We start from the raw sequence: 27199 nt of genomic DNA, 5'->3' as shown, positions 1-27199 counted from the left end.
AATATTATAAATTTATAATACGAGTTTTATTATTAGTTATTAGCTTATTACAACAAAAAAATCATATTTTATTAATTTTACTATCAAAATATTTCACTTTTCTAAATTTATTATGTTTATATATTTATTAAAATATCATTATTTTTTAGATAAACATCATCATTTGCAATAATTACTATAGCTTTTAAGATAAAATACTTCAATTTTCTAAATTTATTATGAATTTTGACATATCTATAAGGTTATAATAAGGTTTTAAACTTTTATATGCTTATTATGAATTTTAATAAGTTTATTAAAAATTTAATTGTTTACTTATTTAAATAATATATTCATCCATTTTAATAAATTTTAAATTTATATACTGATTTATTATGAGTTTTGACATGTTACAAGGTTATTGGTTATCCTATTGTTGTTTATGTGTAATTTTGATTTATTATAAATTTTAATCAATAGTAAGAATTAAATTATAGGTTAAGCATTTAATACTTCTATTTCTATAAATTTAAGGGTAAAATACAAAAATTTCCCCTTCAATTTCACTTTAACAAAATCCTCCCCTGAATTTTTAAAAATTCAGTAAAAACCTCCCTTCCTTTCACTAGTCCAAATGGAAAACGTTATACTAGTGCATCAATTTTTTCCAAATACCCATTTTACCCTAACAAAATCGACAACACACCCGAAACTGCTACCGTATTTTCGTTATACTCAAATAATGCAGCTCTTCTCGATGACCACCGGAACAATAACCCTCTCTCCTCCTGCTCCTAGTCGGGGTCACCGATGCACACAATATCACGCACATCCTAGCAAAGCACCCCGAATTCTCCATCTTCAATCAATACTTAGTTGTCACTCAACTCATCGTAGAGATCAACCAACGCGAGACCATTGCAATCTACATAGTCTACAATGGCTGCATGTCAGACCTCCTGTCCAAACACCTCTCCATTTACACCATCAAATTATCAAAAACGTCCTATCCCTTCATGTTCTCCTTGATTATTTTGGTGCACAAATGTAGCATCAAATGACAAATGGTACGGTCTTGACTGCCACCATGTTCCAAGCCACTAGCCACTGGCTTCGCCCCCGACGCTTCTAGCTTTGTCAACATCACCAATCTCAAAGGCAATAAGGTCGGCTTTGGAGCCGAATCCAACCACGGCAAGGTCATGGCATCCGCTGAAGACGAAGCCCCCATTCTAGGCCCCAACCAGCTAAACCTCACATCTCTAATATCAAAGCGATGTTGTAAGGTTTTCGCAGATACGCTAGTGGCTTCCGAAGCTGAGCAGACATTTGACAACAACATTGAAGGAGGGTTAATGATGTTTTGCCCCACTGACCAGGTGTTTAAGGACTTCATGCCCAAATAAAAGAACCTAACAGCGGATGGGAAGAATTTGTTGTTGTTGTATCACGGAATTCCTATTTACCATTCCATGGAAATGTTGAGGTCGAACAATAGAGTTGTGATCATGTTGGCAATAGATGGTGCCAATAAGTATGATTCCACAATTCAGAATGACGCATGAGTTGGTAAAATTGGAGAAGATCATGACAGCCAAGATATTGCTAGACCAACATCCTCTAGCGATTTACACTATTGACAAAGTGTTGTTACTCAAGGAGTTATTCAAGGCTTCGCCAATGCCAGTGCCAACGCTAGCTCCAACATCGGTGCCTATGGTTGCTAAGTCTCCCAAGGCACCGAAGCAAGTGTCGCCACCAATACCAGAGTCCACGTCTCGGAATGGTGAACTATCTGATCAAACTGTGGCTGATGACAACAACGTTGTTAGATTTAACGGTGAGAGATGGATGATAGCGATTTTGGATGTGTTGCTACCAATTTGGCTAGGGTAAAATGGGTATTTGGAAAATTTAGGAGAGGATTTTGTGACGGAAGGGAGGTTTTTGTTGAATTCTTTAAAAATTCTGGGGAGGGCTTTGTTAAAGTGAAACTAAAGGGAATGTTTTTATGATTGTCAGAAATTTCAAGGGAGGTTTTGTTTTTTACCCTAAATTTGATATAAAAAATCAGAATAAATTTATTAAAGTTTATACTAAGTCATAATTTATTATAAGTTTAGTAGTAAAAATCAAAATAAAATTCATTAAGTTTAATAAGAAGTCAGAATTTATTACAATCTTAATACTAAGAAATCAGAATTTTACTATCAAAATATTTTATTTTTCTAAATTTATTATGTTTATACACATTTTATTAATAGATAAACACCACCTTTTGCAATAATTACTACAGTTTTTTTAGATAAAATATTTCAATTTTCTAAATTTATTATGAATTTGGACATATCTATAAGGTTATACTAAGGTTTTTAACTTTTATATGCTTATTATCAACTTTAATAAGTTTATTATAAATTTAATTATTTACTTATTTAAATAATATATTCAACCATTTTAATAAATTTTAATTTTTTATACTAATATATTATGAATTTTGACATGTTACAAAGTTAGTTATCCTATTTTTGTTCATGTGTAATTCTGACTTATTATAATAAAATTTTAACTCTGATTTATGATTAATTTTAATGAATAGTAAGAATTAAATTATAGGTTAAGCATTTAATACTTCTATTACTATAAATAAACGTTTTAAATGCATGCCTATTTTATATATATTATATAATATATATTTAAGAACACTAATACCCATTATGTTAATATAAATTATTCATATTGACACATATTTAAACTTAATATTTAAAATAAAATGTTCATAAAATTAAAGAAATAAAAACAAAAGAAAACTAGAATATATTTATTTTTAAGTTCGATTTATTATAAATTCTAATATATTTATTTTACATTAATAAATAAAAATACATTTATTCTAATTTTTTTAATATTAAAGTTATAATACATTATATTTTGTTATAAATTTAATAAACTGATTCTCCTTTTTTTAGTATTAAGATTCTAATTTCTTATAAAACTTAATGAATTTATTCTGATTTTTAATACTAAATTTATAATAAATTATGATTTAGTATAAAATTTAATAAATTTATTCTGATTTTTATATTAAATTTAGAATAAATTATGATTTATTATAAAATTTAATAAACATTTTCTGATTTTTAATAAATATTTTAAAAATACTGAGTAGTTAATATTTTTTTACTTGAAAAATATTTTATATTTTATATTATAAAGTAATTAATTTGTTCTTTTATTTTTATTTTTTGTTATTTATTTTTTAAAATATTAATTATTAATTATTAATGGAAGAATATACTAATATGTTATATTAATATAATATACAAATATGTTATATTATTAAATTAACATTTCATTTGGTATCTTTTTTGAAGTTCGTAGAACTTCATCTACCGTAGAACACTAGAACTGAATGATATATATGTTGTGATGGTCTATGGACATTTCATAGGCCATCATGCATGATAGTAAAACTTTTAAGCTAGTTAATAAGTAGACCATCTAATATTAACAAATAACAATTACATATGAAAGAGAGTAAAGTTGAGAGCTTGAGACGCTCTGCAGCTTTGCAACGAAACTTCCAGCGGAAGAATCAGATTACAAGTTTCACAATGAAAAAATCAGATATTACAGTCAACCTTCAAAGCTGCAGAAAGCCATAAACTTGAAGACATGAAAAATCAGATTGCAAACTTTAAGTTCCAGGCTTCCGAAGGAAAAATCTTCTTCACGACTTCACCTCAACTTTTTTTTTCTTTTTTCTGCTCCTAAAAAATCTAGAAGAGGGTTTGCTAGCTCTTACCTGAGATTCGAGAATAGCTATGATGAAAAGTCAATTTTTGGTTGGTTGTTGCTCATTTGTTCTAGCGATTCAGCCTCCAAGGCTCCAACTGGTTGATGATTCAAATTCAAAACCAAGCTTCGTTCCAACCTCCAGGTATGTAAAGTTGTAAATAAAAAACCCCTTCTATGAAACCCTTCTTTCCTCTTATTCCTTTCTTATAAGCTTCAATGGGTGTATGATGATTCTCTATTTGTCTGTAAGCATGTTGTCTTCTTTCTTTCCCCTTGTTCTTCCTTTTTTTAAGCAGTATTTGTGTATGAATGATTGTAGGCATGCAGTTTGCTTTTCAGAAATGCCTCTCTCTTTTTTTCTATTTGATGTAAAACGTTATTCTATTGTTGTACGTTAGTCGACATGCATATCAACATAATAGGAAAATCTGCCTTTTTTCTTGGTTTTTTGGACCAATTTGGTTGATATTTCTGAAATATAGGAATTGTCGACCAAAATAATGTAATTTTTATATTACCACCCATTTTCATGTTGGTGAGCCTCGATACCAACATATGTTGAGCGACATTAGCAAAATGCTGCGACATTTGAAACCATGGTTAGGAATAGGTAGATGACTATTAAGTTCAAGCAGGCAACTAATACTTATAAGAGAATCTTTTTTTTTCTCTAGTAGTTGACTACTTAAAGTGACAAGTTCTTGGTTAATAAACATAGTTTAATACCCTTCATAAATCGACTACTAACCAAGGTCAATGTGACACCAGGCTTGGTTGCCATAGGTAGTCGACTACTACCTCATGGGTAGTCAATTACTTGGTGACAGCAGTCTCGACTGTCACGGGTAGTCAATTACTACCTTATGGATAGTTAACTAATGGCTAAGTCCAACCTTAGAAACTTTACATAGACAACCCCAAAGGTCTAGGATCAACTTTTTAGGCCTCGATACATAGGATTTTCATAGTCAAAAGCTTGGTTTAAAGTCTATGGAAAGTCTAGCCATTTAACCTTTGGTCTCTAAGGTTTTGGTTAGACTAATGTAGGTCAATTAAACACATTTGTACATCTTGCATACAATTATATCAAACCCTAAATAAATAAAAGCTTTGAAACTTGATGTCTTCTTCTTCTTCTTCTTCATGGTAGCATTCTTCTTGCTTGGAGAGAGCATGTTCCATCATTTGATACAACTACTCATCTTCCTTGGATCATCAATGATCTCAACAATTTTCCTTAGTTCAATCTAAGAAAATACTTGATATAGCTACACTTATCTTTTCACAAATGTTAGTACTCTTGATGAGTTTGTTATCTTCAAAATATATAAGGTCAACATCCCCTCCTCTATAAAGATACATTAGATCATAAAACCTTTCCTTTTATCTAATGGAAGTTGGCAAGAACAAAAGGATCAAAGGAAACAAGCACATTTGCTTTGTCCCATGGCAACCTTTCTCAATCTCTATCCTTCTACTCAATAAGTTAGGGTGAACAGTAAATCATCAATAATCATTTTTACAGTATGTTATAGTGGTTGGTTATTAACCAAACAATCTTGAAACTCCTCATGTCTAAGGACTAAAAGGACTTTGCATAAGAGAAATTCATATAATTGATAGTGACACCGAAATCTTTTCATGACTCAATCTCTAACTAAATCTAATTAGTGTATGTCATAGACTACACCCACATGGTAGTCTTGACTCTCATTGCAATGGTTGAGATCTCACCACTATCTTATAGAAGCACAATCTTAAAGTGAGGTCTAAGCTCAACCCTGGTTTGGATATTTTAGGTCTTTAAGGAACTAGGCTATTTAGATCTCCCATGATATGTCTCACTTATAATTTGGATGCCATACAATGTTGTTTATGGACTTCATAGTTATGGAGAAAAGTATTTCTAGAAAGAATTCCTTAAGAATAACTATTATTAATAAAGAGAAAATAAAATAAGTACATTAAATGTTGAATGAACACATGAAAATCTCATTTCCAAAAAAAATCAACTTAGTTTTGAAAGTTGTTTGAATATACTTGACACTTTTGATCAACGGGTAGGTCCTAAGTATCATTCCTTTCAGTGTTCAAAGCATGACCCATTCTACTCATCCTTTATCTTGAATCCTTATAACTTCACTTCGAGAAGAAAACTCAACTTGCTTCTCAAGTACCTACTCCATAGGTTCATTTTGCTAAATAATAACCTTCTAAGAAACTAAACCACTTAGACCTTATAAACTCTTAACCCTAGATGAAGTTTGAACAAGTACATGAATAGACTACTTAGAAGTTTCAAACTCCTAAAAAAATTCTTAGGCCTTTTCTTTCGGGTGACCCATAACCAAACCCCACCCGACATTTGAATTTGTGCTTGACCCTTTAGACCCCTTATAGATTGGATTCCAATACTAAGACCCAAAATAGATGGCCCATTCCTCATAGTAGCTTGTCTCAACTGCTTTAGAATTCTCTTTATAGTTCCTAACAACTCTTCATGATTATTACCTACACTAGTAAGTGTGCACGTGTGTTAGCATCCGATTTTTGCTTGGGCCACCGCCTGAACCTCCAATTCACCCCAAACTCCCAACAAACACTCCCGGTCTCTCTGAAACACTCAAAAACCCCAAAATCCTAGCTTTCAACCCAAAAGCCTCCAAATCCACCGTTAAACCTCTCTGATACCAATCCGATGGCCCCAATCGACATCCACTTACACCTCAACCATTAGATCAGACATAACCATCAGACATAGGACCTCCCAAAATATCTTCCCATGAAATTTCAGCTTAAGATTCCTCGGTTTACCCTTTCATCAAGTAAAAAATTCCATTTCAACCCCTCTCGTTAACCTAAACACTCAAAACCTAGATTCCCTTGATCTCAACACATCCAAACCTATCAAACCACACCATTAAACTCTAAACACATCAAAACACCTACCCATAAAGTTTCAACCCCCAGATTCTCCCACTTACCCTTCTATCAAACCAAGATTCTGTTCTAAAACATCATGTTGACCCAAGTTCCTATGATCATGACCCTTTAAGACTGATCAGACCTCATCATTAGATCCCAAACACCCCTAGATACGCACCTATAAAATCTCAGCCCAAAATACCTCCATTTGCCCTTCAATCTTGCCAAAATTCCATTTCAAGGTCTTATATTGACCAGATTACAAATGTATCTGATCCGGGCCCAGTTGGCTTAATCTAACCTTACCAATCACCTCAGACTACCCAAAAAATCCTACCCTAGGAATTTTCATCCAAAACAAACCTTGTTTACCCCTCGCTATTACAAAGATTCTATTTTAAGGCCCCAAATTAACCAAATCAAGCCCTTTCCAGATCTACCCAACTCGGGCGCGGTTGGGCCAATCTGCCCCACCAACCAACTCAGAATGTTCGAAAATCCTACCCTGTGAAATTTCAGCCAAAAACACCCTCATTTACCCTTCCATATAAAAAGATTTTATTTCAGGCAATCTCGCTAACTCAGAGACACAAGACCCCTCTTTGTGGTCGAACCAATCTCAACCCTCCACTTTTTTTAACCGAAGCCACCCACCATTGGACCAAAACCCCAATTCAACCCCCTAGACCCAGTTTTACCCAATTTTTCCAAAATTACAAAAATGCTCCATACTTGCTCAAAATTACAAAATTGCCACTATCCCTATTATAAATACAAACCTGATTGTCTCATTCGGGCTAATAAGAGATTCATTGTCTTTTCCCTTCGAGCACATAAGAGCGATGATGGCCCAATAGCAACGGCAACCTTCTCCGATCCCCATCTCCAGCCTTCCTCTCCCTCTTTCTTCTTCTTCTTCTTCTTCTTCTTTTCTATTGTAGCGGCGGATCTGAACCCCAATTCAACTCCCTAGACCCGGTTTAAGCCATTTTTTCCAAAATTGCAAAAATGCCCCATACTTGCTCAAAATTATACAATTGTCACTATCCCTATTATAAATACAAACCTAACTCTCTCATTCGGGATAATTAGAGATTCATCATCTTTTCCCTTCAAACGACATAAGAGCGATGATGACCCAATAGCGGTGATAACCTTCTTCAATCTCCAACGCCGACCTCCCTCTCCCTCTTTCTTCTTCTTCTTCTTCTTCCATGTTGTAGTGGCGGATCTTAACCCGAGCGACGGCATCGGCGGTAGCCGGATCTAAAGGAATTATTGATCGTCTTCTTCCCCTCGAACAGAGTTGTTCATTGAATCCCCTATTTTCAGTTCTATGTAAGACCACTCCGACACCTGTGGCCTGCGGGTGCCTTCTTCCTGGTCTCAAATCAAACCTCACAAGGCAGTGGTTGCATTGTGGTGGAACTATGTTCACAAGGGTCAGTTTAGGAGTTTCGAATGTTCAAACTCCCTGTCATAGCCTCTAAAATCTCCCTCTGTAGCATCGGTCGAACTCAAGTCAAAACATAACCGAGCCAACATCGGTCTGATTTTGCAGGCTATGAAACAACCCAAGTAAACTCTTCTATAATTTCCATATTTGGTTTTAGTTTATTTTGTTCCTTTTTTGAAACTATCTAGTAATGAAATTATCATTGAATCAGCTCTTGTCTCTTATAGATCAGATCGCTACTATCTTTTTTTTTTAACTCCGATTTCAACCTCCAATTTGATGACCAATGTTGTTGATGAAATTAAACATGGTGCCTTATGGATGTTTAAATTGAATGATGATCGAGTGTACTCAAATTAAAATGTCTACCTGAATCGATCCGAGAGGTTTGAACTTCCTCTCTTTAGATCATTCCATTGAGTCCGAAGGTGGGGGCACTGATAGAAAAGGGGTGAGGGAGTAATCTTTCACCCTTTTGCTCAGGCCCCTACATCCAAAAGGGGATTGATCTGTGAGTATGGAAGGGAACATCCATTTGAGTTGATGGAGGATGTAGGTCTCGGATTCGGATTGAAATTATAGAAGATAAAAAAAGAAAAAATATATAATAAATAAATTAAATAGGGTAGATTCTTTGTCTATTTTCAGTGTGTTACTTTCCCCAACACTACTACGCTTATTATTAGTTGTGCATTTATGATCACATTGTTTGGATCACCATGTGGGCCCCACCTATTGGACTCGGGAAAGGGGTGCCTAACCCCTTCCCTCTCCCATCTGAGTCTTACCTAGACTAGTTAGTTGGTGCCTCGGGCTTTGGAGTCACTAATAAATAAAAAATTCTTTCCGATGTAAATCTTGGAGGTCCCATCACTTCCTTTTCATCTACTTGATGGGTGAAGACTCCATTTCCAGCCCAAGTAGCAAGTAAGCCGGTTGTTCCAACGCTCATAACGTGCCTTGCATGTTGGAATTTTTTTACAGAAAAGTACAAACAGGCCCAATGCAGATTTCTGAATTCCACTGTAGAGCTATAAACATTTAAGATGTGAAAAACCCCCAATCTATACACCAATGCCCGCCCACGAATTAGCATCAATTCCGGGCTGAGCCATAATTCTCCCAATTTTTATGATTATAATGATAGTAAATAATATATTTCCAAAATTTCTAGAACTTTTTATATTTTTTATATTTATATATCTATAAAATTTGTTCTTATTTGTCACATTTATTTTTGTTTAATATCATGAATATATGATATTAGAAAAGTGTCCAAATGTTTTCTACGAAATTGTTTGTATTTTTTGTACTTTTGTGTATTTTCATCTCTATTTAATTAATAATATAATATTTGTTGTTGTTGTTGTTGTTGTTGTTATTATTATTATTATTATTATTATTATTATTATTATTATTATCATTATTATTATTATTATTAAAGCATAACATCATGGGTTGACACATTTTGTTCAAAAAGGTTGAATTGTTAACTTGCCACAAAACGGGAAAGCAACTCCATTTTTTGGTTGGTTTTAAATTTGTATTTTATCTCTATCATCGATGAAAATAATCATAATTTATCACACTTACTTTTCTTTAATACAATTAATTAATATAGGATTCAATGAAAAATGGGAGTAAGTACCTTAGATATAAGGCTTAATGAGAGGGAATTGAACAAGGAGAAATGCAGTAGTTCAAATTACATTTTGTGCTTCACAATTAAAGAGGGGACAAATTCAAAAGCAAGGGTATTCTAGTCAAAATAAGGATTCAATAAATGTTAATGGGAGTTAATATCTTAAATATAAGGCTTAATGAGTGGGATTTGAATGATGAGAAATGTGGTTATTCAAATTAGATTTTTGTCATTACAATTAGAGAATGACCAAATATAAAAAATTAGGATATTTTAGTAATAAAAAAGTTCCACAGTCTTATTCACACTTTTAATAGTAGTATAGATTTAGACTTCTAGATATTGAACTGCCATGCCCATTAGTTGTTGATGGCCATCTGTCCTTGAAGAGCTTCTCACTTTCCCACCTTATTTTACTAATATTGTTATTACCTTAACTCATAGAACCTTAACTAGTTTCTTGCCTACAATGTCTTCCTCCATTTATTCTTGAAACACATGTCTTCTCCACTTTAGTCTCACAAAAATATTACCTCAAAGCCAACGCCCATAATTATTCATTGGTTGTTTTTCAAAACTTTAGGATCGTAAATGAGATTGAACATTACACCTAAAGAATCCATGGCCAAGACAACCACAGATATAACAAATGCTAGGCAGGTTTCTATTATAGTAAACTACCCAACAACACATAAAAGACCTTGATAATGGATTTGTTGTGAAGACTTCATAAGAGGAACATTGGCAAGCTCACTAAATCATGTTGTAGCAAAAGGGAACTCAAACCTAGGGTTGCATCTTAGGCCAAGTTAGCTCAAACCCAACTTGAAAAAGTCAAATTGGGTTGAAGCTCAGGTTAGGGTTAGGGTTGAAAAGTATGAACCTAATATAATTTTAGGTTGAGATAGGGATGATGCAATGACCAACCCGACTCAACCTGAACCCCCACTCAATTTTATATTTGTATGTATAAATATTCTACAAACCATGGTTTTAAAAATTGGACCGAAAATGAAATTGTTTTCACCACCGGTTCTTGGGTCAAATGGTTCGATCACCCAATTCAATGCCGATTCAGGCGGTTTTGAGATCTAAACCCATACTTGGGTCCATGACCGTTTCCCTAGTCAACCAATCCAATTGTCTAGTCCAGTCTAATTTTCAAAACCATGCTACAAACATGTATTTATGTATGTAAATATTTATGTATATAATATATGTAGGCATTTATGATTTTTAGTATAAATATTGTATGCATGTATGTATTCATCTATCTAATGTATATTGTATGCCACAAGTTTCAAGGCAAAATTTTTAGAATGACAATTATGTTCTTTTTATATATATATATATATATATATATAATATCTAATAATGATAAAATTGAATTAACTTGAACCCTTATTTTTTTTGGTAAGCAACCCTTAGGCTCAGTTTGGGAGTACAAACGCAAATATATAGAGTGCAAAACCTTATATTTTGTATGCATTTGCACTGTACATATTTGCATTTGTACTCTTTCCAAACTTAGTCTTACTTTTTTTTTTGGGAATCAATAAAAACCCCTCTTTTTTTTTTTTAACATTAGAAATGAGAGCACTGGGTAAAAGGAAATAACAAAATCGGGCCAACCCGAAACCAGCCCAAAATTTGAGGGTTTGGTTAGAGTAGGGCCGGGGTTCAATAGCTCGGGTTGGGTTAGGGTTGACCTCAACCCGACCTAACCCGTCCCGACTTGAACCCCCTACTTGAGTCAAACCCTAATACGGTAATACCCCTTTTTTCTGCGTTATTGAACCCTCAATCTCTTCTTTATTCTCGTTCCTCTCAGCCGTCGGCACCCAACCAAAATGGTGTCAGGTTCAGGAATCTGTGCACGGAGGGTGGTGGTGGATGCGCGCCACCACATGCTCGGTCGACTGGCCTCCATTATTGCGAAGGAACTTCTCAATGGCCAGAAGGTAGTTGTCGTCCGGTGCGAAGAGATCTGTCTCTCTGGCGGCCTCGTTCGCCAGAAGATGAAGTACCTTCGCTTCCTCCGAAAGCGGATGAACACTAAACCGTCTCACGGCCCCATTCACTTCCGCGCCCCTGCTAAGATCCTCTGGAGGACGATTCGAGGGTCCGTAGATGCTCTGTCTGTCTGTCTGTTTATTTTTCTTTATCTCTCGTAAATCAAACCCACTTGAGTTTCTCTCGTTCGTGCTTGTTTTGCAGAATGATTCCTCACAAGACTAAGCGTGGAGCGGCTGCGCTTGGTCGCTTGAAGGCTTACGAGGGAATTCCTCCTCCCTATGATAAGATGAAGAGGATGGTCATTCCTGACGCACTCAAGTAAGTGTTTTAGCTATTAGACCGAGGTGGGTTTCTATTCTTTTCGGTTCATATTTATGATCTCCTATTCTGGGCCATTGTGAGATTAGGGTTTTGAGGCTTCAACCCGGGCATAATTACTGCTTGTTGGGTCGCCTTTCATCGGAGGTTGGATGGAGCCACTATGACACTATTAAGGTGAGAGTTTAAGATTTACTGCTCTCTTGTCAATGCTGCATTTCACGATGAGATTTTGGGCGTTTTGAATATAAGGGAATGCTTTATTAGAATATCGGAATTGCAGTGATATGTTGTAAATTATTTTGTTTGCTGGTTATCATAATTGTGCGGTTCTAGATACGGTATGCTTGTTTGTATGGATTTATCCCGTTTATTCATGCTTTCATTATGGTGAGACTTTGTTATTTATCTATGTGCCGGATCAAGAGTTGTCTGAATTTATATTAATATTTTTTTTGGTACTGATTCCGGTATAAGGATCCTATACAATAATTTGCTCCGGCACCTTCATTCTGGAACTAAACTTGACTAATTTTCAGAACCATTTTTTGTGTTCAATCTTATGAAATTTTAGAATATTCAATTCTTTATGATTATTTCTGGTTTTGTTCTTGAAAAACAAGTTTTATGTACCAAAACGTAACTGTTAAAAATTCATGGTTCATTGTGTAATCTAACTGTTAATAAATCAATTGCAACATGAACATGAATATGTAAGTGAAACTGGATATTATTATGGCTGATGTCACCTTTGCACAGCTAATTCTGCATTCGTCCCAAGATATAATATTATCTTAGTTTTGATTTTATTCTTATAATCAATAATATTTTTAGTGCTATAAAAACTTCTTTTCATTATATTTTTTACTACATATGGTATTGCTATTCTATTAATTTAATAGAGAAAATATACAAGTACTGTAAGTTGTTAGGCTACTCTCTAACACATTCAGATATGCTTACAAGGGTAGTTTTGCACTTTATCCTTGTGAATTGTAAAAACAGTTTGCTGCATTCTGATTTTGCCCTATTTTGATTATTGACTGCATCTAGTGTGCTGCTTTGTTGAATTAAAAGGGGTCTTCTTTCAAGGCCTATGGTTGAATTTATTGTATGAAGAATTTCATAGAATATTACGTATGATAAAAAAAGAATTTCATAGAATATTGGCATCTTTTATTTGGTGGAATTTTGCACTGCTATGAGAAATGGTCACAAGATCATTTATAGCCTTTGTACGATTCTTGTTTTTGGAGTTTTTCTTCTGGCCCAATTAATGAATTTCTAGTTCTTTTATTAGTGCAAGTTAGATTTCACTTTCTTGGTCTCAAGGGGTGTAAGCGAGCTGAGCCTACTCGTGAGCTACTTGGGCTTGACTCATAGTAACCAAGTTTGAGTCGGTAGTTGGTTGAGATGAGTTTTAGCTTCACAATACTCAGATCGAGTGGCTCACGAGCCTAATTGAGCTCATATTAAAATACTAATTTTAATATTTTTATAATATAAATAAGCATTAATTTTTGGCATTAACTTATTTATAATATAAGTTGATACCATTATAATTGATTTTAATAATATATTTTTGTTTATAGAATTTATAATATTAATTTATCTATAATTCTTTAATATATTTTTATTTTTAATATTTTAATATACCTAATATTGATTTATTTATGGATTTTAATATTAATTTATTTATAATTGGCTTGAGTCGAGCTGGGTAGTAGCTCGTGAGTATCGATTTGAGTTGAGTTTGAGCCAAATACATGAAACTCAATCGAGATCAAGTCGAGTTTTGAGCTTTGTGTTTTTGAGTCGAGCTTGAGCTCGGGCAGCTTGTTACTTGGCTTGATTCAACTTGATTACACCCAGCCTTCTCCATGTATCCTCACTTTGAAGGTTACTTCATGTTGGTTTCTTTTATATTTGCTATACTTGCATGGGTTCCCCCTCATTTGGGTTTTAAGTAGGGTTGTTAATGGGTTGGGTCTGATCCAAAGGACCCAAACTGATTGGGCCGGTTCTGGTTCCAGGGTCTGTACCGAATGGTTGGTTCCAATTCCTGATATATTGTTCGGATTATTGTTGGTTTGGAACTGGTTCTACTAGTTCAAAACCGACTCAGACCCAACCCAAGCCATATATGTGTATATAACCATGTATATGTATTAAATGTATAATATATTAAATAATTATATATCAAATGTATAATATAATAAATAAATTAGTATATATTATTAAATGTATAGTATTTTCAGCAAGTTTATCATAATCGAGTCCATGGTCAGACCCAATTGTCACAATAACTGAAAGGTTCGGTTCCGGATCTAAAATTACAAACCCTATAGGGTCTGTTTGGTTCCAGTTTCTTGATATTTCATTTTGGGTTGGTTTCGGTTTTACCCTATCTGGACCCAGACCCAAACTGTTGACATCCCTAGTTTTAAGAAGAAATATGTAGTTCCAAACACTTACTCTTCTTAAAATCTGCAAAATTCTTAGAGTACATCCTTAAAAGAATGAACTCTAAGAATTTTGCAGATTTTAAGAAGAGTAAAGTGTTTGGAACTACCTATTTCTTCATCTTCTTCTTCCTCCACCTCCCCCTCCTCCTCTTAACTGTCTTATTTGGTGAAGTTATAGATGATGTCATCAGAGTGGTTTTCAACAGCACTACTAGATCATCTCGCCGCTTCTGTTAAACCAGTCCATTAAGAGCAAGAAAATCAACGGTTTTATCCATTATAAGATGTTCCTTGTCCTAGGAACCCCACATCTCTTCTTTGTTAAAGAATCAGATTATTTTGCCTCATTAACTCCTATACAGGCCATTACAATCCACTTCAACTGTGTTTCTTTGTTCATCCAATGAGATCAGATTCAGTGCTCACAAGTGACAAGACTGTACTCACACCGTTCTCACAGCCTTTTACAGCAGCACATTGAGAATATCTCCGTACTTGTATGCTTTTTTTCATGGGGAGATATTCCCATTGCAAAGCTGTAAGGCATTGTGCGAATGGTGTGAGCACAGTCTTGTGAGGACCAAATCCGATTTCCATCCAATGACTGTTCGAATCTTCTTGACCAATGATAGCCACACATTTTGTTGTTTTCAGCTTTTTATTTCTTGTGCTTATTGCTGTATTCTTGAGGTACTGCATGTAATTTGTCTTTCTGTCCACATCAAGTGGTATCAGAGCAAGTTCTTTCCTTGGGTTTGCTTCAAAGTTCATCTCCTTGTGTTTTCTATATTATCATGGCTGCAAGGGGTGGGCGTGGTAGGGGTGGTAGAAGACCACATGTCACTGTAGAGGTTTTCCAAGAGGCTATAAGAGGACTGCAAGAACAGATTGAACATCTTGCTCAACTTGTAGTTCAAAATGTTGCTAGGGATGGTGACATAGCGAATGATTTGGGGTTAGGAAGAAGAAGACAAGCTCCTAGAGTTGATGATCAACTCATTGGCATTATTAGTGAAGAATCAATTGAAGACATTGAGCAACCTGAAGGATTAACAACTAGCGGTGGGAAGACCGAATAGTGCAAGCTTTACAATCTAATCAAGGTCATGGTGTTCAACTTCATATTTCCGAGTTTGATGGTGAGTTGGAACCTGAAAAGCTTCTAGACTGGAAAGAAATGAATGAAGAAAGAAAAGTGAAGCTTGTGGCAGCCAAGATGCGTGGGACAGCCTTAGATTGGTGGAAAAATTACCAAAGGGACAGGGAAAGGAAGGGGAAAAGAAAGGTTAGTTCTTGGGGAAAAATGAAAGGAAAGCTGAAAGCCCAATTTTTACCACCAGAATATGAGCAAACTCTTTACCAAAGGGTGTAGAATTTAAGGCAACGGGAAAAGAGTGTGAAGGAGTACACAAGAGTTTAATAGATTTAATAGATTAACTCTTCGGAGTAATATGCCAGAAACTGAACAACAAAAAGTTGGTAGATATATCAATGGTTTGAAGTTGCCAATACAAGATCAAGTCAGCCTACATTGCCCGTATAAGGTAAAGGATGCATATCAGCTAGCTCTAAAGGTTGAAGCTCAACTGAGTTGGAGCTCAGGGCGGAGGCTAAGTGATGTCCAAGGTACATCTTCATCAGTAGGTCGAAGTATTGGGGCTGGTAGGGGTCGTGTGATGAACCAAACACAACCTATAGTCCAAGGGACTTCAAATGCAACAAAGAGTAGTCAAGGGCAACCTACTATTAGATGTTTCAAGTGCATGGAGTTGGGACATTGTTCAAATGAATGTCCTAAGAGAAGGATTGATGGGCAAACACATTTGGTTGATGAAGTCACTGATGAACAACAAGGTGATATAGGCCATGTTGAGAATGAGCAAGTGGCTGAAACTACTGAAGCTAATGCTTTAGAGGAAGAAAACTTGGATGGGGATATTGAGGGTGAAGCTCTAGTGATATGACACTCTATGGGTACACCTCAAGAACCGCTACTAGGGGACTGGTTGAGAAAGAATATCTTTAGAACACGTACAGCTGGTGGGAAGTTGTGTAACCTGATTATTGATAGTGGAAGTAGTGAGAATCTTGTTTCTCAAGAGATGGTGGATAAATTACAGCTCAAGATTGTTCAACATCCCCGACCATATCGTATTTTGTGGTTCAACAAAGGAAATGAAATAAGAGTTTCTTCTAAATGCCTAGTTAATTTTTCTATTCGTAATACATTTGAAGGATCGATATGGTTTGATGTTGTCCCAATGGATGCATGCCATATTCTCTTGGGTCACCCATGGCAATATGACCGTAAGACCATTCATTATGGGGACAAGAACACATACAGCTTTGTGAAAGACAATAAGATAACTTTTAAACCAATGCAACTTGATTCATTTCCAAAGAAGGAAACAAAGCCAACCACTACTCTCTTCACCTTAAATAAATTGGATCAAGATGGGAATTTGGATGTTGTTTACGTGCTGGTTACAAAAGAAGTTAGCAAAGAAACACTTGTTCTAGAGTTGGTGAAGGAGCTACTTCATGAGTATGCTGATGTGATGCCAGAAGAATTACCCGATGGCCTTCCTCCCTTAAGAGATGTACAACATCATATAGATTTAATGCCGGGAGCAGCATTGCCTAACCTACCCCACTATAGAATGAGCCCTAAGGGGCATGAGGAGCTCTAAAGACAAGTAACATAGTTGTTGAAGAAGGGGCTGATCCGTGAGAGCTTAAGCCCATGTGCTGTACCAACTTTGCTCACACCAAAGAAAGATGGTAGCTGGGGTATGTGTGTTGATAGTCGTGCCATTAACAAGATTACAGTTAAATGCAGATTTCCCATACCCCGCCTTGATGACATGTTAGACACATTGGCCGACTCACAAGTTTTTTCAAAGATAGATCTGAAGAGTGGATACCATCAAATTCGTATCCGAGATGGGGATGAGTGGAAGGCTGCATTCAAGACTAAGGAAGGTCTTTATGAATGGCTGGCTATGCCATTTGGGTTGTCTAATGTTCTTAGCACCTTTGTGAGGTTCATGAGCCAAGTTTTATGGCCGTTCATTGGGAAGTTTGTGGTAGTTTATTTTGATGATATACTCATCCACAACAAAGATTATGACAACCACTTAGAACACTTGAGAGCAATCCTAGAAGTCTTGAGACAAAATCAACTATATATAAATTTGAAGAAGTGTAATTTTGTGACAGATCGGTTAGTGTTTTTGGGGTATGTTGTTTCAGCCAAGGGGATTGAGGTGGATCAAGAAAAAGTTATAGCTATTCAAGAGTGGCCAATACCAAAGACCTTAACTGAAATTCGTAGTTTCCATGGGCCAGCAACATTTTATCATAGGTTTATAAAGAATTTCAGCACTATTGTGGCACCCATTACTGAATGCTTGAAAGGAGGTGAGTTTACTTGGACTCCCGCAGCTAAGAAAAGCTTCCAAGAGCTAAAGATGAGGATGAGGAAGTCTTCGGTATTGGTTTTACCTGATTTTAACAATCTCTTTGAAGTTGAATGTGATGCATCCCATGTTGGGATTGGAGCTGTCCTTAGCCAAGAAGGCTGTCCAGTTGCTTACTTTAGTGAGAAACTTAATGATTCTAGAAGGAAGTATTCCAACTTATGATGTTGAGTTTTATGCCATTGTGCAAACGCTGAAATTTTGGAGGCATTATTCTTATTCAGTAGGAGTTTGTATTGTATTCAGACCATGAAGCATTGAAGCACCTTAACTCCCAACAGAAGATAAAGGGAAGACATGCTAAATGGATTGACTTTCTACAAGATTATAATTTTGTTTTAAAGCATGAGGCTGGACAGCAAAACCAGGTAGTTGATTCTCTTAGTAGGAGAGTTCACTTGGTGTCAACAATGTCTACTAATGTTGTGGGATTCAGCTCCATCAAAGACCAATACCAAGATGACCCTTATTTTGTCCCTATTTGTAGAAGCTATACAGCAGGTGACAAGGATATTCAAGCGAAGTTTGTGTGGAATGATGGCTACTTTTTCGTGGGCAATAGGTTATGTATTCCATTAGGATCCTTGAGGGCATTACTCATTGCTGATTTGCATTGCAAGGGACATTTTGGTCACAAAAGACACTTGAAATGGTCTCCAAAAGGTACTTTTGTCCAAGGCTACAAAAGGATGTGTTCTATTTTGTTGATAGATGTCATAAGTGCCAAACATCTAAGGGGCAACATCAAAATACAGGTTTGTATCTTCCCTTACCCATATCAGAAGCACTGTGGACTGATATTACTATGGATTTTGTGTTGGAATTGCCAAGAACAGTTAGGGGTAATGGCTCTATTTTTGTTGTGGTTGATTGTTTCTCTAAAATGGCCCATTTTATTGGTTGCCAAAAGACTTCTGATGCTTCTCATGTAGCTAACTTGTTTTTCAAAGTTGTTCGGTTGCATGGATTGCCAAGATCTATCACATCAGTTCGTGACACAAGATTCCTTAGCTACTTTCGGAGAACTTTATGGAAGCGTATGGGTACTACTCTACAATATAGCAGTACATTTCACCCACAAATAGATGGACAAGCTGAAGTGGTTAACCGAAGCCTAGGCAACTTGTTGAGGAGCCTAGTTGGAGACTACTAAAGCAATGAGATCTCATCCTACAACAAGTTGAATTTGCCTTCAATGATTCAGTTAATAGATCTACATGGAAGACTCCTTTTGAGGTTGTGTATGGTTGGTCACCTAAAAGTGCTGATGATCTTGCTCCTATAACAGGGTTGCGGCGAGTGAGTGATGATGCCGAAGCTTTAGTTGAATCCATTCAAGAGATTCAAGAGAATGTGCGATAGAAGCTGAAAGAAAGCAACCAAAGGTATAAAGAAGCTAAGGATAAGCATCGCCGAGTGAAAGAGTTTCATGAGGGCGATCTAGTCATGGTTTATTTGCAACCTGAGAGGTTTCCTGTTGGGGCTTACCATAAGTTGAAGAAAAAAAAATTGGTCCATGTCAAGTGCTGAGATGGTTTGATGACAATGCATACCAAATTGAGCTACCAACTGATTAGTCCATTTCACCCATTTTTAATGTAGCGGACCTCTTTGATTACCATGGGGACCTAGAACCAACAACAAAGGATGGGTGAGGACAAGTAGTTCTAATGAGTTTGAACAAGTAGAGAGTGTAGAAAATGTCCGAGTCACCAACACTAGAAATGGGGCCTATTTTAGGTTCATGGTCAAGTGGAAAAGAAAACCATCAATCGAGAACTCTTGGATTAATGAAGAGGAGTTTATGAATCTAGATGGAAATATGTGCAAGGCTGCTAAAATTGCTGCTCGCATGGGGTTGAGCTCTTTTTAACCCGACATGAATGATGAGGCAAGAGAAAAAAAAGAAAAAATATGTGTATGTTTTCTAGTTTGCATGTTTTTCTTGTAGTAGGATCCCAAATTGTTATTTTTGGGTAGCTTTGTTGACAGTTTGGGACCAGGGGTATTTTCGTCATTTTATAAATCAGATTTTTGGTCAGGGGCAGTTGGGTGCATTGCTATTGGGTTTTGGTCTCTTGGGTCTTTTTGTAACAAAATTTATCTTTTAAGTGTTCATTTGAAGTTAGTTTTGTTCGTAAGGAGTTGTTGGTGAGAGGGAAACATTCTAGGGGGCTTATGTGTAAATATTTTAACTAGTTTGTCCAGCAAGCCAATGAGTCTTATAAAAGAGAAGGGGGCTGTTTCTGTAGGGTTTTTTTTTGGTTCTTTCTCTCTTGTTTGAACTGTAGCTCAGCCCCAGCTAGTGTTTTCAAGCATTGGGAGCTTGGGTTTTGAGGAGTCAACCCATCTTGGCACCTTCCAATCCCTCCATCGCTGCATGTCCGTGCGGGAGGCCGGCTTGCTGCCATTGTTACTGTAGCGGAACTGTTCTAGGAGGAGTTTTACTTCGGGTTTAGGTCTGAAATCCCAAAAAGTCCAATTTATTTTGTTGTTTTCAGCTTGGTATTTCTTGTGCTTATTGCTGTATACTTGAGGTACTGCATGTAATTTGTCTTTCTGTCCACATCATAAGCCCTATTAAACTAGAGGAACAAGATGTTATAGCCTAGGCCCTACACAGAATTAGTCAAAATTACAAAAATACCCATAGTGTCCAAGTATACAAAACTATAGAAAATTTAAGAAAATTCCATATTTCATTCTTCAGCTCCTACATTATTCTCCCCTGGTTTAAAAAAACTCGTCCTCGAGTTTTGAACAACTTGTGGGTGAAAAGTTGATGTACCTCAATGACAAAAGGAGTAGTAATTCCCATAGCTACTCCAACATACTTAGACTGTAGAGTAGATGTCGCATAGCTATAAATGAATCTTGAAAGCAATGTATGTCTGAAATGCTGCATTCTATAACCTTCATTGTTAAATAATCAATACCATTAGCTTCTTGACCACTTACATTACCAATCAACTTATCTTGTGATGAATCTTCTCCTTGCTTATCACTATGAACTTTCATATCCAAAATCTCAACTGTAGCATTTGGAACTTTTTTTTCAATCTTTGGTTGAAAAATCTCCATCTCCATGTGTTCAGCTCCCCTTGGTACTTCAACAAACTCTTGAACTTTTGCCATTATTGATGTTGGTGGAACTTGTACTATGTCAACTTGTAATTCTTGAATTGATTCTAGTTGAACTTGTAAGGTAAAGTCGTGACTTACTTCCTTACATCTACTACAACCAATACATTTGCAACTTACACCTGAATTTCTTCAACTTGCTCCACTTCTATCTCTTCTTGATCATTAACCTCAAGTTGACCATAGGTTTTGGAAGTTTCTTCTTCAACAATTCTAATATTTTCTTGGGTTGCACCCTTTTGATCTTCAATGTTTACAACTTCTTTAGGTTGAAATTCTTCATTCACAACTTTAACTCCAAGATGGGCACCAACATGCAAGAAATCATCTTTTTGTACTTTTTTTTCATTGGCTTCAAATTCTTTGTTGTAATCAGCTGCTTCTTCTCTATCTTAAGGTCCAAATCAAAGGCATGATCTAAGTCATAAATCTGAATTGTAGACAGTTCATTCTTGATATCATCCCTTAGTCCATTCATGAAACGAACTAATTTGTGCCTTTCACTTTCTGTAATGCCACATCTAATATATAATTCATCAAACTTATGCATATATTGAACTACATATGGCATACATTGCTTGAGATTAGTCAACTCCACATATAGATTATCATGGAAGTATTGTGGAGTGTACATTTCTTGCAAATACATCTTTATCTTCACCTCTATTTTTTAGTTGTTGCTCAAGAGTTCTCTACTATACTTTAGCAATAGCCGCGAGCTTCCTGCGTGCAAATCTAAATCTTTGTTTTTTAGACATATCATGCCAATCAAAATATTATTCTATTATAGCAATCCAATTATAGAATGCTTGTCTGTCTTTTTCTCCCTTGAAATTAGGCACTTCCCTTTCTCTTCTAACATTCTTGATAACCTTACTCCTATAGCCAATGTTACTAAATCTACTTTCTTCCACCAAATTTTCAAGTAAATCAACCATAAACCCATCATATGGTTCAAAAATCCTATCATCATTGATTCTAGACCCATGAGATTGTTTAAATGATACCCTAGGCCCATAGAATCGGACACTTTGTGAGAACATGGTGACTAAGCATTAGCTCTAATACCAAAACTTGTGCAGTAGGGCTGGAACAAACTAACATAAGACAGAAAGAGAGAGTAGAAAGGGTAGAGAAAGAGAAAAGAGAGAAATCCCAAGGAATCACTCCAAGGAGTCCTAGAATCTACCGATAAAAAAGAGGTCACAGAATCACTCCATTCAGTAAGAGAGCTCTTAAGAAATATTCATTTGTTCATTATTCATTCATTAGCTTCAAAAGGAAGAGAATACATCTATTTATGTAGAGTGACTTGTGGCCCGAAGTACTATTCATCATAATCACAAAAATGCCACTCCTTTGTGCATCAAGAAACACAACGTTCTATCTACTAATGCAAATAAACTGAAAATTGAAAGATAATCCCTACTAAACTAGAGGAACAAGATGTTAGAGCGCAGGCCCACACAGAACTAGTTAAAATTACGAAAATACCCATGCTGTCCAATACAAAACTATAGAAAATTTAAGAAAATTCCAAATTTCATTCTTCAGCTCCTGCATTACCCACCTTCCCGGGAATTTAGCTATTATTACTATTGCCTTTCCAAAGACTGGAACCATAAGAAGTCACTTCATTATAGTCTCATCTTAGTTCACTTCTGCCATGCTTGGCTTCAATCACTTCCAGAGACCACCTTCCTGATTTCCAAGTTTCCACTACCATTTGTCTAGAAGGGAAGTGTTTATTTCCTTTATTGTCATAATTCCTAAACTGCCATTGTTTTTACAACTATAAATCTTCTCCCATCTGACTTGGTGAATTTTAGATCCTTCCCGCCCTTTTGCAAAAAAAAAAAAAAAAAGGAAATCTCACAATTTCTTTTCAATGCACTAAGTTACCTTGGAAGGAGGCCCTTTGGGCTTTGACAAATATTTAGGTTTCCATTCTGAAAGTCTCTTATCTATGGTTTCTAATATAGGGGCCCAAATGGAACTGAAGGTGCAGTCAGCAGTTTGGTCCAAGTGGGTACCATGATATTTTGAGGGAAGCTTTCCAATTTTGCAGCCCAGAGTTCCAGAGAATTCATGGAAATTTACACCCTGACCCACCATGATGATTCATTTCTATACAAGTTTATCTTCAGTCCCAAAACCATCTCAACGTTTCTACTTGCTCTTTGTAATTATTGTACAGAAATAAGGTATCATTTGCAAACCGTAAAAGAGCTATCTCCCCCCTTCCTATCAGTTTTAAAACCCTGTAGCAAATTGCAAACCATTGCCTTTTGCATCGTCAAACACAAGGCTTCTGTAAACAGGAAAGGTGAGCGGCATTTCCCTTGCCTCAAACCCCTCTAACTCACAAAAGAACCATGTGAACTGCCATTGATTAAAATAGAAAATAAGGGAGCAGTAATGCAGATTTTCACCCAATTCTTCCAGAAATTCCAATTTACATGTTTGTACTCTTTCTCCATATCCACTTTGTAAAGAATTCCTGCTTTTGCACTCCTTAATCTTGTGTAAATCATCAGCTCATTGGCAATTAGCACCATCAAGAATTTGCCAGCTTCTCACAAAGGCCTCGATTCTAAGAAATCACGAACTCCATCATGCTCTTCATCCTCACCAAAACCTTGAGAGAATCTTGTATACACTTGCAATAATATATGATCATTGTGATTGGGAAAAGCTAAATAAATGGTAACTTGCCAAAAGGACATGGCTATACATAGAGAACCCAAATGAAAATGTACTTTGATATTGGGACAAGCTACAGAAGCATTGCTTAAAGAGTTAAGGTATGGCCCTTCTGATCAATGTGCCTTTTTTTCTCTGGTTTGAATGTCACTATTGCATTTGATGATTGATACCATGCTGTTCCATGGTTTTAAAAGTAAAATCATTGAATTCGAATTGTGTTCTATTTATCATCACTGAATTACTCGTGCAATTCGAGCCTGTAATGAAAAACTGCGCTTAGAAAAGTAGTCATATGTACTTTTTCTACTCTTTTAATTAGTATTTTATTTTAACCACGTTAGAAGGAAACTTGCACTTGAGAGTCATCCTCTAATTGTTAATAATTCTATCGTCTACAGGAACTTGAGAAGAAGAGAAAGGAGAGGGCCCAGGTAGCATATGAGAGGAGGAAGCAACTGACCAAACTGAGGGTCAAAGCTGAGAAGGCTGCGGAGGAACAGCTGGGTTCCCAGTTAGACATCCTGTCTCCTGTTAAATACTGATGAGTGAATTGGAATTTGAGTACCGTCTTGTTTTCCTTAAGTCTCAATGTCTCATGCATTTTGCAGTAATTATAAAATTAGTTTTGCTGTTGCATTTTGTTTTTAGTAGAGAACTATGCTGCTATTTTAGTTATCAGTTTTGACACTCTTGAAAGGTTGTTTTGAAAACTACATGTGACTACTTGAATTGGGTTGAGATTTGAGAACTGGTTTTTCCATTGGATGCAATCGTCATAACCACGAAGAAGGAACTAGGGATCTCATATGACGGGGAAATGGAATTTGGGCTTGGCTTTGAGGTATCCAAATCTTGGCATGCAAAAAAAAAATCGTATCGTGAATGTTGAACGGTTGATGGTCTCTTTTTTTTTGTATTTTTCATTCAATTTGATATTAAAGCTCATTTTGGAAACAGTATAAATACAAATATGTACAGTACAAATACATACATATTTGTATTTGTACTCCTTTTAATCCTAACCTAACTGATACCGGTCAAGGATAGAAGTATTGGAATCAGGTATCCGAAGTATTGGAATCAAGGATAGAAGTATTAAGGCTCAGTTTGGGAACAATGCAGATAGAGTGTAAATCCTGGTTTAGGGTAAACATAGTACTCTGGTTTAGTCTTTTGGGTGTTTGGCAAGAATACAATTATGCTTGACAGAAAATACATTTTTCAATGTATTAAAAAGAAGTAAATTTGCATTCAATGTGGGATTTGTTAAAAAGGGTATATATTTTATTGGGATTCATGTTTGCATCCATTACAGCTAAAAGTCTGTTTGGTAAGAAGGTAAATTTGTCAATGCAAAACTAGCCCAATTTTACATTTAAATAGACTGTTTTACATTCTGCGTATTTGCATTCACACTTTATTTGCATATTTTTGAAATGGAGCCTAAGTTGAAATTTTCTTTGGTTGGTTGGGGTGTATATTTTCATATCTGAAAGGGTTCGACTATCATACGGGAAAGACATGATACTAGGGGCTTGTCGGTCTTGATAATCTTTGTTTTTTTTTTTTTTGCTGTTAATTAGTTAAAAAACCTAAATTTTCTGATACAAAGACCAAAGTTGATGAGGCTACTCAATGATGTACAGTGAGGACTCGGGACATCAGGAGCGTTCCCAGGCTCCCATCCGAATGTTAATGTAAGGTAAGGTTCCATGTCCATGGGCTGGAGAGTCACTTGGAAGTTGGGAGGGGCCAACCATGACAACCAGGGACAGAAAGGAGAACCACCGGCCCAAGAGTCTCTTTCTTGTCACTGGAAGCTTTGATTATCAAGGTGATTGATAAGGTAAATAATATTGATTTCTACCAGCTTGGCAGTTCTCAGATTGTTTCAAGGAGGACAAGATATGACCTTTAACAGTGCACATCGGGTGTTTGAAAGATTTTTTTGTCACACTCAATGCCTTTTTAAGTATGTCGTACTAGCTTGCTAATAAAGTCTTAATGTGTCTCATGCAAAAACTTATCCTATCAATCCTAATCCTACTCAGGAGACTTCTCAGATTGTATCAAGGAGGACAAGCTTGACCCACTATCCAGTGCAGATCAGGTGTTTGAAATGTTTTCTGTTACACTCAATGCCTTGTAATTATAAGTATGCCATACTAGCTTGCTAATAAAGTCTTCTTGCGTCTCATGCAAAACTTCCTTTTAATAAAACTTTCTGTACTCCACCGCCCAAATGCATGCACCAAAAGCACACTTGCAATCATGCCTCAAGCCAATTACATAGACCAAGCAGACGTCAATGGTGGAACCCATTCGATGGTGGGTTTCACTTTATCTTCTAAACATGGGCAAGGTATAATAGTTAGCATGTTATGGGCCCCTGATAACTTTTCAGATGCTGTAGCCTGTAGCCCCAGAGGCAAAGAAAGATTTTCTTTTATTCCATGCGTCTTAAGTCATACCAAACCCACCCAAGTGGGAATGTTTGCCCAGGCTTCCTTAAATCTTAAGTTCTATTTAGTGCTGTACTGCTTTGGATAAGATGGGAGCGTCATTATGCCATAATTCCATAAAGGTGGTGGTGGCTTTTTTCCATTCAGGAAAAATGACAAGACCCAAAAATACAACTTTCAGAAGATAACCTGGAGAGAGAAGACCATTCCAGAATCCTGACCTATAAGTTTCTGCAATGTCATTTATAAATTTTATAGCAAAAATTTTAATAAATCAACTAAAACCAATTTCAAATAAATTAGTCTCACCCGTTAATTGGCTTTTGTACTAGAGAGACAAATCACAGACAATATTTTAATAGCTCACGAAATATTCCATAAAATGAAAAACTAAAAGGGCAAAACAAGCCTAATGGCATTAAAATAGACATGAAAATGGCAATATATTGGGAAAACTCTAGAAAAAATGGGTCTCAATCAAAAAATGAATTGGATGGGACATTAAATCCCCCCGTGAACCCTTCGGCCTTAGGCAAGGGGATCCATTGTCGCCGTATATTTTTGTCATGTGTACTGACGCGCTTACTCGGCACATCGAGGACAACACTGGAAAAAAAAAAAGGATCTGGGGGTCAAAGTGGGTAGAGGTTTCCCTACTATTCCATTCCAATACTTCAATTTGCATATATGACCATTTGATATCCTCTAAGGCTTCAATTTAAGTCGTCTCGAAGGTCAAGTATATTATAAAGAGATATGCCAAAGCTTTAGGGCAAAAACCAAACATTAACAGATCCTCCATATACTTCTCA

The 27199-nt window shown here is 36.0% G+C and overlaps 1 protein-coding gene and 1 pseudogene across 5 annotated transcripts; both read left to right on the top strand.

Moving 5' to 3' along the window:
* Window positions 1–721: 721 nt before the first annotated feature.
* Window positions 722–1875, top strand: LOC148860766 (fasciclin-like arabinogalactan protein 2 pseudogene; annotated as a pseudogene).
* A 9519-nt stretch (window positions 1876–11394) lies between these two features.
* On the top strand, window positions 11395–26145 carry LOC148860765 (large ribosomal subunit protein uL13w-like). Of its 5 annotated transcripts, none has more exons than XR_016112839.1 (6): window positions 11395–11922; window positions 12018–12134; window positions 12224–12311; window positions 24324–24436; window positions 25572–25771; window positions 25977–26145. XR_016112839.1 is itself a non-coding variant. In XM_088984135.1 (5 exons), the coding sequence occupies exons 1-5, from the start codon at window positions 11651–11653 to the stop codon at window positions 25624–25626; spliced, it is 645 nt and encodes a 214-aa protein (XP_088840261.1). In that variant the 5' UTR covers window positions 11395–11650; the 3' UTR covers window positions 25627–26145. The 5 variants fall into 5 exon arrangements, 3 of the variants coding, with proteins under 3 accessions (XP_088840261.1, XP_088840263.1, XP_088840262.1); XR_016112840.1 differs by having other exon boundaries at window positions 24324–24486; XM_088984135.1 differs by having other exon boundaries at window positions 25572–26145.
* The last annotated feature ends 1054 nt before the right edge of the window (window positions 26146–27199 follow it).

The sequence above is a fragment of the Nelumbo lutea genome, chromosome 4 (assembly GCF_056320005.1).
Source record: "Nelumbo lutea isolate HS-2025 chromosome 4, American lotus-T2T, whole genome shotgun sequence".
Classification (NCBI taxonomy): Eukaryota; Viridiplantae; Streptophyta; class Magnoliopsida; order Proteales; family Nelumbonaceae; genus Nelumbo; species Nelumbo lutea.
Note: the sequence above shows the minus strand (reverse complement) of the source record. Positions and strands in the feature narration are given on the sequence as shown.